The sequence below is a fragment of the Hyla sarda genome, chromosome 2 (assembly GCF_029499605.1).
Source record: "Hyla sarda isolate aHylSar1 chromosome 2, aHylSar1.hap1, whole genome shotgun sequence".
In the NCBI taxonomy this organism is placed as follows: domain Eukaryota; kingdom Metazoa; phylum Chordata; class Amphibia; order Anura; family Hylidae; genus Hyla; species Hyla sarda.
In genome coordinates, this window is record NC_079190.1 from 105,089,498 (window position 1) to 105,102,358 (window position 12,861).

Here is a 12,861-nt window from a genome sequence, read left to right on the forward strand (position 1 = left end):
ATCGAAAGGGAAATCGCCCTTGCGACCTGCGGCGATACCGGGCTGATAGGGTCTCTGGGACCCGACCGCACGGTAATTTTGCATGGTCACAGACAGCCAGGACCATGCTGGTGTATAGGAGCGAGGTGGCAAGCCTGCCATCTCCTCCTATGCCCTGCGATCCGTCGGTTAGTTAACCGACCAATCGCAGGGGGGGGCGGTTACTTCCTCCCGCCCTGCCCGGCCCCTGGAAGTCCGGAGAGGACGGGAGGAAGACCGGAGGACGCGGCGGGGGACGGAGAAGTGCTGGGACCCGGCCCCGGTACTTACCTCGTCCCAGAAGACCCGGATCCCGGCGATGAAGACGGCGGCGGCGACAGGTGAGTGGATCTTCAGCCGCGGTCGGGCCCTTTACAGCAATGCACATCGCCGTAAAGCGACATGCATTGCTGTATTGGGACCCTGTATACTACAACTCCCAGCATGCCCAGACAGCCCTTGGCATCTGGGCATGCTGGGAGTTGCAGTCTTGCAACATCTGGAGGTCCGCATTTTTGGGACCACTGTGCCCTTCCAGATGTTGCAAAACTACACATCCTCAGCATGCCCTTACTGTCCAGGCATGCTGGGAGTTGTAGTTCTGTAACATCTGGCCCTTCAGATGTTGCAGAACTACAACTCCCAGCATGCCTGGACAGTTCTGGCATACTGGGAGTTGTAGTTTTGCAACATCTGGAAGGGCACAGATTGGGAACCACTGTATTAGTGGTCTGCAAACTGTAGTCCTCAAGATGTTGCAAACTACAACTCCAAGCATGCTGGCTCTAAAGATGTTGCCGAACTACTACTTCCAGCATGCCTGAGAATGTTTGGGAGTAGTGGTTTTGCAACAACTGGAGGCACACTGGTTGAGAAACATTGTCTGTTTCCTAACTCAGTGTTTCCCAACCCGTGTGCCTCCAGCTGTTGCAAAACTATAACTACCAGCATGCACTGATAGACTGTGCATGCTGGGAGTTGTAGTTTTGCAAGAGCTGGAGGTCCACCCCCCCTATGAATGTACAGGGTACATTCACATGGGCAGGGGCTTACAGTGAGTATCAGGCTGCAAGTTTGCGATGCAGCAAATTTTGCGCGGCAGCTCAAACTCGCAGCGGGAAACTCGCTGTAATCCCCCGCCCGTGTGACTGTACCCTAAAAACACTACACTACACTAACACAAAATAAAATAAAAAGTAAAAAACACTACATATACACAGCCCCCCTCCCCTCCCCAATAAAAATGAAAAACGTCTGGTACGCCACTGTTTTCAAAATGGAGTCTCCAGCTGTTGCAAAACAACTCCCAGTATTGCCGGACAGCCGTTGACTGTCCAAGCATGCTGGGAGTTTTGCAACAGCTGGAGGCACCCTGTTTGGGAATCACTGGCGTAGAATACCCCTATGTCCACCCCTATGCAAATCCCTAATTCAGGCCTCAAATGCACATGGCGCTCTCACTTTGGAGCCCTGTCGTATTTCAAGGCAACAGTTTAGGGCCACATATGGGGTTTCGACGTACTCGGGAGAAATTACCTTACAAATTTTGGGGGGCTTTTTCTCCTTTCACCCCTTATGAAAAGGTGAAGTTGGGGTCTACATCAGCATGTTAGTGTAAAAAAATTAATTTTTTACACTAACATGCTGGTGTTGCCCTATACTTTTCATTTTGACAAGAGGTAAAAAAGCCCTGACTACGGAGATACCCCATATGTGGGCGCAAAGTGCTCTGGGGGCGCACAGCAAGGCCCAGAAGGGAGAGTGCGCCATGTACATTTGAGGTGATTTGCACAGGGGTGGCTGATTGTTACAGCGGTTTTGACAAACGCAAAAAAAAAACACATGTGACCCCATTTCGGAAACTACACCCCTCACGGAATGTAATGAGGGGTGCAGTGAGAATTTACACCCCACTGGTGTCTGACAGATCTTTGGAACAGTGGGCTGTGCAAATTAAAAATTTTGTACAGCCCACTGTTCCAAAGATCTGACAGACACCAGTGGTGGATAAATGCTCACTGTACCCCTTTTTACGTTCCGCAAGGGGTCTAGTTTCCAAAATGGTATGCCATGAGGGGGTTATTTTGCTGTTCTGGCACCAAAGGGGCTTCCTAAATGCGACATGCCCCCCGAGCAAAATTTGCTCTCAAAAAGCCAAATATGACTCCTTCTCTTCTGAGCATTGTAGTTCGCCCTTAGTGTGCTTCAGGTCAACTTATGGGGTACCTCCATACTCAGAAGAGATGGGGTTACACATTTTGGGGGGTATTTTCTGCTATTAACCCATGCAAAAATGTGAAATTTGGGGGGAAACACACATTTTATTGAAATTTTTTTTACATATGCAAAAGTCGTGAAACACCTGTGGGATATTAAGGCTCACTTTATTCCTTGTTACGTTCCTCAAGGGGTCTAGTTTCCAAAATGGTATGCCATGTGTTTTTTTTTTCCTGTTCTGGCACCATAGGGGCTTCCTAAATGCAACATGCCCCCCCAAAAACCATTTCAGAAAAACGTACTCTCCAAAATCCCCTTGTCGCTCCTTCCCTTCTGAGCCCTCTACTGTGCCCGCCGAACACTTTACATAGACATATGAGGTATGTGCTTACTCGAGAGAAATTGGGCTATAAATATAAGTATACATTTTCTCCTTTTACCCCTTGTAAAAATTCAAAAATTGGGTCTACAAGAACATGCGAGTGTAAAAAATTAAGATTGTGAATTTTCTCCTTCACTTTGCTGCTAATCCTGTGAAACACCTAAAGGGTTAAAATGCTGACTGAATGTCATTTTGAATACTTTGGGGGTGCATTTTTAATAATGGAGTCATTTGTGGGGTATTTATAAGATGAAGACCCTTCAAATCCACTTCAAACTGAAAAATTGTAAAATTGCTGCTGAACTTTGAAGCCCTCTGGTGTCTTCCAAAAGTAAAAACACGTCAATTTTATGATGCAAACATAAAGTAGACATATTGTATATGTGAATAAAAAAAATTATTTGGAATATCCATTTTCCTTACAAGCAGAGAGCTTCAAAGTTAGAAAATTGCAAAATTTTCCAATTTTTCATCAAATTTTGGGATTTTTCACCAAGAAAGGATGCAAGTTACCAAAAATGTTTACCACTATGTTAAAGTAGAATATGTCACGAAAAAACAATCTCGGAATCAGAATGATAACCAAAAGCATTCCAGAGTTATTAATGTTTAAAGTGACAGTGGTCAGATGTGCAAAAAATGGCCGGGTCCTAAGGTGTAAAATGGCTAGGTCCTTAAGGGGTTAAAGCCCTCCATTGACTAGTCCAGTGTGCCCCAACCAGGGGCTGTCCGGGCATGCTGGGAGTCATAGTTTTGCAACAGGTGGAGGCACGCTGGTTGGGAAACACTGGACTAGTCAGTGCATATGTACTATATCTTATAGTTTCCATGTCATCTGCTTACACAATGAATTTACAGGTTATACCCACTGACTCATTCTAAGAAACTGAGTAATATAATCCCTCTCTTACATGTCAGCTCACTGCATAAGGATGAATCTATCCATAAAAATCTAATTTAATCCTTTTATCTTCCCACTTATAGCTTTATTAAAACATGAGACAGTTTTGTCAAAGAAAGCTATATGACAACACATTCTAAATCCCTATTGTTGACATAAAGCAAGTTTACAGGTTAGGTATTGTTACCTAGTGACAAACACTGAGCATATTAAGCAATAAAAAAGGTTTTAAACATTAGCAGGACGGCTTACCCAATGATCTAATGGTATAATCTTCAAATTGAGCAGCAAAGTATTTTTTAATAGTTTTTTTTTTTTCTTATAGTTTATAATTGTAAATTATATTGTATGCAACTTTAGTAAAGCCAACTTTTTGGGGGCCAATTTCCAGAGCAGCAGAGCCCCATTGAATTCAACAGGATTCTGCTCTGTGGACACGGCAGAATTTCCATGCCAGATGTTTCTGGCACGGAATCTCCATTTTTCATGTCCGCACAAAGAATGAGCACGTTCATTCTTTCTGCAGACTATGCATATCCGTCTATGAGACGGGGATTCCTGTGCCAGCATATTATGCCAGCACCCTGCAGTTTGCAGAATGGGGAGATTCTCTGTGCGTCATGTGAACATAACCTTATATTCTAAATTGTGGCATACATAGAGAAGATGGGCTTTATAGCAAAACATAATGTTATCTGCTATCCTGGAATAGCAGGGCTTAATATGAGGCCTACACTGATCCATTTTAATTCAGAAGTGGGGTGTGACCATTGGCCCAAACTCCTACTTCATAGGAGAGCCCTAAAGACATTTAGGGTCTGATCACATGGCAGAATTTCTGCATGAAGAACTCCGCACAGATTTTGTATGCGGATCCCTCCTCAAATTAAAGCCCAATAGACTTCTATGGGATTTTGCACTCCCATTCACACTTCTGAATTTCCGCATGTGGATTCCACACCAATTCTTCAGAAAATCATCACAAGCCAGAAACCACCCAAATGAATGTGGAAGCGGAATTGGTGTGGATCTGTCGTGTGATTACAAGCCTTACAGTGGCTAGATTAGGTAAAAGCTAAATCTGACAATACACATTATATTAAGTTGCTTAAACCTACCAATAGATGACAACCTAATGGGTGTTGGGAATCCCAAACATACCCCGATAGCAGATTTTGGAGGACATTTTGTTAGATATCAACATGTCTAATAATTTTTTGTCAGGGAAGATAAGCCACTGACATTTGTTATGCCCTTCGCATGCACCTTTTCCTCGCCGCATTTAAATAAATATAATAAAAATCTTTAATATCTGTGTATGTGCAGATATGAAGTGCATTCAAATGCATAAAGTAGATGTATACTTTTGAACGAAGCAACCAGGTTTTAGGAAATTTAGAAGGTGAGGCAAAAAGAGAAGACTTAGATTAGGGAAGGTGATGTGAATGTTAGTCTTGGCGGACGGGAAAGCAGGGCTAGCCTGGTAGACAGTGAAGAGGAAAGAGAAGTGCTGAACTTGTATGAGTGATTGTCGAGTGGTTGGATAGAAATATGAGCCTTGCTGCTGCATTCAGAATAGACTGGAGAGGAGAAAAAGTAAAGAGTTTAAGGGGAACTCCGTTGCTAGTCATCTTATCCCCTATCCAAAGGATCTGGCCGCTGGGACCCCCGTGCAGATACCCGGCGTTCTGAACATTATGTTTAGAATGCTGGGTTCGGGCGGGCGTGGTTGTGATGTCATGCCACACCTCCTTGTGACATCATATGACGTCCCCTCCATTCATGTCTGTAGACAAGGATGGAGGGGCCGTGGCGTGACGTCACAACCACGGCTGCCCGAATGCAGCACTCTAAATGTATTGTTCAGAACGCCAGGTGTCTGCACGGAGATCATGGGGGTCCCCATGCTTAGCAACGGAGTACCCCTTTAGTTAATACTTTTCTAAATAGTACTTAAAGTTGTTCATGTCATAGGTTGATATATAAATACAGTGGCTTTGGGAAGTTTTCAGACCATTTTATGTTTTTCACATCTAGTTATGTTGCAGTTTTATGCTAAAAAAAAATATATATATATATATATATATATATATATATATATATATATATATATATATATACATATATATATATATCAAGTTTTCAAGTTTTCCACACCCAATTTGCCCCCAATACCCTGTAATAGTAAACTGAAAAAAAAAAAATAATTTTTAGCAAATTTATTGAAAAATAAAAAATAAATATTAAGTATAAGTATTCAAACCCTTTACTCACTGCTTACATGAAGCACCTTTGGCAACAAATATGCCATATGATGCCACAAGGTTTGCACACCTGGAATTTAGGATTTTCTGTAATCCTTCTCTGCAGATCCTTTCAGGCTCCAGCAGGTTGGATGGAGACTTCAGTGAAGCCAAATTTTTAGGTCTCTCCAGAGATGTTCGATTGGTATTAAGTCAGGGCTCAACTGGGACACTCAAGAACATGCAAAGAGTTGTCCCTAAGCCACTTTTGTTGACTTGTCTGTGTGATTAGGATCATTGTCTTGTTGAAAAGGGAACCCTTCGGCCCAGTCTGTTCCAGAGCACTCTTAAATAGGTTTTTATTAAAAATATCCATTCATCTTAACCTTGACCAGTCTTCTTGTCCCAGCCGTTGACAAACATCCCCACAGCAAGATGTTGCCACCACCATGTTTCACTGTAGATATGTATTGGGCAGCAAGCAGATAGGCAGCAGCACTCTGACATGTGAGCAAAAAAGTGTTTCGCACAAACATGGCAGGCAACTTTTTGACTGGCTCTCCCAGCCATTATCAAATGCCAAATAGTTCAAAAGTATAAATGTATATAGCCACACAGGCTGGTCAATCAATTATATTTAAATGTGACAATAAGCCTGAACCCTCGCAGTACTTTCTAAGGACATGATGTTTTCTTTGGGAACTATGTTGTAAGCAGGTAATAAGCAGTACCTCCAAATAGATGCTAAAGAAAATCATATTTTTGTGATTTTAGGTATCTCTAGGTATATGCAGTATTATGCTATGAACACTTATTTTACAAGACTATAAATATATTTCTTGCATAGTGCAATGTCATATATTGTGAAGATCTATACTCTGCATTTTTATGGATTCGCACAAATTGTTTATGAAAGGCTGACTAATAGATTGATTTTGCAATTGTATGTACCTTTTTAAAAATAAGTAAAGAATTTAAAAATAAAGATATGTTTTTAACTAAGGTACGAGGCGTGCCCTGAACCCCCATAAAGTATAAGGGCCCAGTGATCATTCTTTTTTTGTAGTATAATCAGCAACCTTGTGTTGTGTCTGTCTATATCATTAGGAAACATACAAAATGGAAAAAGTTTCTATCAATTATAGTTGAAAAAATATTATCAATAATTGGTATTATAATTGATAATTCCAACCAATTTATGATTATAATAATAATGCCCTGTAGTAGGAATAGCAGTGTCACAGTACTCGAGGTTTTCTCTTTGTGCCATTCATAAAACTGTTAAACAATGGAAAGCAATTTTTTGTACTATGCAGGATACACATAAAGTTTACTATGTAAGCCATGCAAGACAAAGCCAAAATAAGTGTTTCCACCTGGACACAATGGTGCAATATGAAGGAACTACAGTAGATTACATACAAACTAATAATAATGGTAACCTGACAACTTACTGTCACTGGAGCAGGTCTGAAAGGCTTGGGTGACTGCAGTGCCACACAACATAAGTACAACAAGCAGCGTCTTCATGGTGGATGACAAGACTGTACCAGTCCTCTTCTGATTCCAAGTTATTGTGAAAGGCTCAATATAAAGTAGGGTGTGTTTACTTATATGCTAATTTGACAAGGAGGAGACGTTCTCGAGGTTATAATCAAGCAACAACCTGCACCTTACAAGAATTTTCATATTTCATGTCCCTTATTAATCATTTCCTCATTGCTTCTGACTGTATTGAAAATCTACTGTACAAATGACCTTAGATTTACTAGAGAGAACCAATAGGATGGTATCACACAAGGGATAAATGCATTTTACTGCATATTCCTAAATATTTTAGGTGGATGTTCTCTGTGCCCAATGCATGGTCAGTGTATCAGTATCTTCGAACAATTGCACATTACGTCTCAGTCTTACTCTAAGAGAGTGGCATCTTTGGACATTATGTTCTGCTCTTATCCCAGTGTAAAAAAATGTGTTATCTCTGAATACATAGGGGCAGAACTACAGTATCAACCTGTCTAATAGTAAGAGAATCTTGATAAGTCTTCATGTCCTCTAAATGACATCCGTAGTGCAAGGACCTTAAAAGGGTACCCTAAAGGACAAAAAAAGATTTTCAAATTAACTGGTGCCATAAAATTATACAGATATGGAAATGATATCTGTTTAAAAATATTAAGCTTTCTAGTATTTATTAGCTGCTGTATGCTCCAGAGGAAGTTGTGTTGTTCTTTCCAGTCTGACCAAAGCGTTCTCTGCTGACATCTCTGTCCATGTCAGGACAGAGTACGGAGTAGGAGAGGTTTGCTATGGGGATTTGCTCCTACTCTAAACAATTACTGACAGGGGCAATGGTGGCACCCCTTTAAAGTACCCATATACCTTTTACTAAAGTAGTCCAAACTTGTCACCACCAGCAAGTTCTGACAACACTCTAAGGTGTTTGGCAGCTTCCTAACTCTACTGACAGATGATTTTGGTGGAGAGAAGGGACAGGCAAGCTAGATTTTCTCCCCCAACCGCTTTGTTCTTAAAGTGATAAGGACAGAACTTTAGATTGTCCTTTGCCCAATGTCATTGATCATGTGTGGCCAGTTTATTCAACTTTAATGACCAATATGTACTAAAATGTGAATGACTGGGTTAGCAAAATGACCATTTATTAGACAATTCTTTATTAAAAAAATGTTTTAAACCAACCACCTATTTCAATTTAATGTTTAAAACTAAATGGGAATTAGGTTTTATATGCGTAAGTAGATTTTTACATTTTAACTGCATGTCGAATTTTTAAAACTTTGTATAAATGTTGTGGCTCAAACTCCTACTGAAATCATGGAAAGGCTTAAACCCAAGGAAACAGCCAATTTTCATTTTGACACGTTTGCTTTTTTTTTTTTTCCCTGCCTCATAACACTTTTATTATTTCATATTTCCATATGAGGGCTGTTCTTTTTTTTTTTTTTTTTTTTTTTTGCATGATCAATTGTACTTTGTAATGACACCTTTTAAAAAAATTTATAAACTGTATAATGAAAAACAAAACAAAAAATATTTGTAATTCCTGTATACCTGTGATTGTTTAGAACCACAGCTACATACTCTAGTAATTTGTATTAAATATCTGAAGGAGGTGAAGTCACATAATTGTTAAATGACAAGCTATATTTGCGGTTCTAATGTTATGAAATAAACATCATCATTAGATATATCTGGAAGATAAGGAAAAACAAGGTGGTGCACACCTGACGAAGATTGTCAGATATTTGTATAATATGGTATAAAGGAAGGATTTGCCTCTTACCAGATGGTGTTCTGCTAAGAGCACACCACCTTTTTTCGCAGTATAGAGAAATGGTCAGCTGCACACAGGTCCCACTGGTATAGAGGGTCTAGTACCGAAGAAAGAAAATCCAGGAAATCGGACAGCAAAGGTCATCAAATCAGGACATCATATGGAGCGCTAGACCATCAAGGATGCAGAGTCGGGGTTAAACTGCAAGTGGCTTATTGTTTTAAAAGGTATAAAAACAACGCTTCTCATAAGGCGTTTCAAGACTGGACCGATCTCTTTGTCAGGTATTTATATATTAGACAACATAAAATGGTTGTGACACCAGATGGTAAAAAAGTTAAATGTACGATACCGATAGATCATTAAAATTACTAAGACCATAAATTTATAGGAAATAGCAAATAATTAATAGCAGGGTAAGGTTCCGAACCATAAAAGGCAGTAAATTGTATATTTATATATGTAGTATAGTATAGGTGATATAATGTTACCTGTGTAATAGGAGTAAGGTATGGACAGTGCCCTCTAATGGTCAGACAAGCGGATGCATTTGTTGTTTAGCAAGGACGCAACACATGACGGTATACGCAATATTGACGGTATGCGTCATATTGACACTAGAGAGTAGGTGGAATCAAACACTAGAAGTAGGTGGAACAAGAACTGGATGTACGGAGACCGTAAAGGAGAAATCAAAAGAAAAAGAGAAAATAATTATGAGGATATGAAATGGAAAGGAACGGTAAGTGATGTACTATCCATTTCTTCAGCATCATATTGCTGGTTGTTAAGGAACACCTATGACCAGTAGGGAGACTTTATGTTGCGGCGGCTGTGGTCCAACGGATTAAATGATGACTTCACTTATCTCATTCAATCCTTTCGGGACTATAGTGGACGATTTATAGATCCAGTATGTTTCAAGATGTTTCAACTGTTCAAACCTATTGTTAACGTCACATGGGATAAAAGTCAATATGGGTGATACAAATTGGATCGGGATGTTCAGGATGATGGAACGTGCAATGTTTGGAAAGCTTATACAGGAGGAACTTTTTTCTTACATTCATTTCTTATATTCAGACAGTGTTGTTTTAGCCTCAGATGTAATGGTTGAGTAGTCCGGCCTATGTATTATAATGAGCAGACATTGCACTGAAGCATATATATTAATTGTTTTGGCACTGTTTAATCTGGAATTGTTCCCAAGTACTGTGAGAGGAAAATTATGTTTGCCTATGAGTAATTTGAGTGCAACAAAGACATCGGGGTTTGAAACATTTATAGCTTCCTTTGGGAAGAGGTTGACCAAAGGCATCCAGCTGAGTTTTTTTGATTTGTCTGGGTGCTAGTCGTGTTTTCAATGATAGGGCTCTGCGATCAAGTCAATCTTGGGCATTCAGGAAGGGTGTTTTTAGGAAAGTATCCTCTTTCAGAATGTGCCAGTGTTTTTCGATTATCCTTCTTATTTTCCGGGCACAGGTGTTGTATGTGGACAATCTAACTCTGCACTTGTAGTATCATACCACTGTGTATACAGGATTGATATTTGGGAAAAAAATGTGTGAATGGATAGAGAGGTATACTAAAACATGTATGAATATGTCTACGCAGACACACGTACACACTTACACACACACACACATATATATATATATATATATATATATATATATATATATACTAGCTGAGTACCCAGCGTTGCCCGGTTTTTCCTTCCTAATCCTTCTTGAGGAGGAAGATCAACAAATGAGGAAGCTTTTTACTTCATATCTTGTCCTCATATATTGTTGTCATATCCCGACCTCATATCCAGTCCTCATATCCCGACCTCATATCCCGTCCTCATATCTTGACCTCATATCCTGACCTCCTATCCTGACCTCATATCCTTTCCTCATATCCCGACCTCATATCTTGACCTACTATCCGATCTCCTATTCCGACCTCCTATCCCAACCTCCTATCCCGACCTCCTATTTCGTCCTCATATCCCATCCTCATTTCACAACCTCCTATCCCGACCTCCTATCGCGTCCTCATATTCCGTCCTCATATCTCAACCTCATATCCCATCCTCATATCTCGCCCTCATATCCCGACCTTCTATCTCGACCTCATTTCCTGTCCTCCCATCTCAACCTCATATCCCGTCCTCATATCTGGTCCTCATATCCCAACCTCCTATCTCGACCTCATATCCTTTCCTCATATCCCGACCTCATATCTTGACCTACTATCCGATCTCCTATTCCGACCTCCTATCCCAACCTCCTATCCCGACCTCCTATTTCGTCCTCATATCCCATCCTCATATCACAACCTCCTATCCTGACCTCCTATCCTGACCTCCTATCCCGACCTCCTATCGCATCCTCATATTCCGTCCTCATATCTCAACCTCATATACTATCCTCATATCTCTCCCTCATATCCCGACCTCCTATCTCGACCTCATTTCCTGTCCTCCTATCTCAACCTCATATCCCGTCCTCATATCCAGTCCTCATATCCCATCCTCATATCCTGACCTCATGTCTCGACCTACTATCTGACCTCCTATTCCGACCTCCTATTCCGACCTCCTATCCCGACCTCTGCTACATTCATGCACTCACACACTCAGCTCTGCTACATGCACACACAGCTCTGCTACATACACACACTCAGCTCGGCTACATGCACACAATCAGACACTCAGCTCTGCTACATACACACACTCAGCCCTGCTACATACACACACTCACACAGCTCTGCTACATACACACACTCAGCTCTGCTACATACACACACTCAGATCTGCTGCATACAAATAATCACAGACTCAGCTCTGCTAGATACAAACTCACACATTCAGCTCTGCTGCATTTACACAATCACACACTCAGCTCTGCTACATACACACTCACACACTCAGCTCTGCTACACACACACACTAACACTCAGCACTGCTTCATACGCACAATCACACACTCAGCTCTGCTACATAAACACAATCACACACGCAGATCTGTTGCATACAAATGATCATACACTCAGCTCTGCTAGATACACACATTCAGCTCTGCTGAATTTACACATTCACACACTCAGCTCTGCTGAATATACACACACTCAGCTCTGCTACATACACAGTCACACACTCAGCTCTGCTACATACACACTCACACTCAGCTCTGCTACATACACATACACACGTATCTCTGCTACATACACACAATCACACATAGACTTAACAGCCATATCTCCTTCTCTCTCCCTGCACATACAGTGGTATTCTTAGCTGTACGGTCACCATGCTTACACTACACAGGTGCAATCTCCTGCTCTCATCAAGAACATGGGGAGTGTGTGAGTGTGTATGCAGCAGAGCTAAGTGTGGACAGGATATGAGCATGGGACATAAGGACGGGATATGAGGTCGGGATATGAGGACTGGATATGTGGTCAAGATAGGAGGTCGGGAAATGAGGATGGTATATGAGGTTGAGAGATGAGGACAGAATATGAGGACATAATATGAGGATAGAATATAAGATAGGAGGTCAAGATAGGAGGTCGAGATATGAGGATGGGATATGAGGTCGGGATATGAGGTCAAGATAGGAGGACAGGATAGGCGGTCGATATATGAGGTTGGGATATGAGGACAGTATATGAGGTCAAAATAGGAGGACGGGGTAGGAGGTCAGGATATGAGGACGAGATATGTGGTCGAGATATGCGGTCGAGAGATGAGGACAGGATAGGAGGACGGAATATGAGGTCGAGATATGAGGACAGGATAGGAGGTCAGGATATG

General features: G+C 41.2%; 2 protein-coding genes across 4 annotated transcripts in view; one reads left to right on the plus strand and one right to left on the minus strand.

The window, feature by feature from the left end:
* ENDOU (endonuclease, poly(U) specific) overlaps positions 1-12,861 on the minus strand; it is a 72,330-nt gene that overhangs the window by 32,952 nt on the left and 26,517 nt on the right. Inside the window, exon 1 of one of the 3 annotated variants that reach the window (XM_056562760.1) lies at positions 7,216-7,514. The exons of the other annotated variants lie outside the window; for them this stretch is intronic. Coding sequence (XP_056418735.1) covers positions 7,216-7,291 — 76 coding nt within the window. The 5' untranslated portion in view covers positions 7,292-7,514. Of the gene's footprint in view, positions 1-7,215; positions 7,515-12,861 lie in introns of those variants that run through there. 3 annotated transcript variants of the gene reach the window in all.
* Positions 1-12,861, plus strand: part of TESPA1 (thymocyte expressed, positive selection associated 1) — a 91,052-nt gene that overhangs the window by 3,525 nt on the left and 74,666 nt on the right. The window lies entirely within an intron of this gene.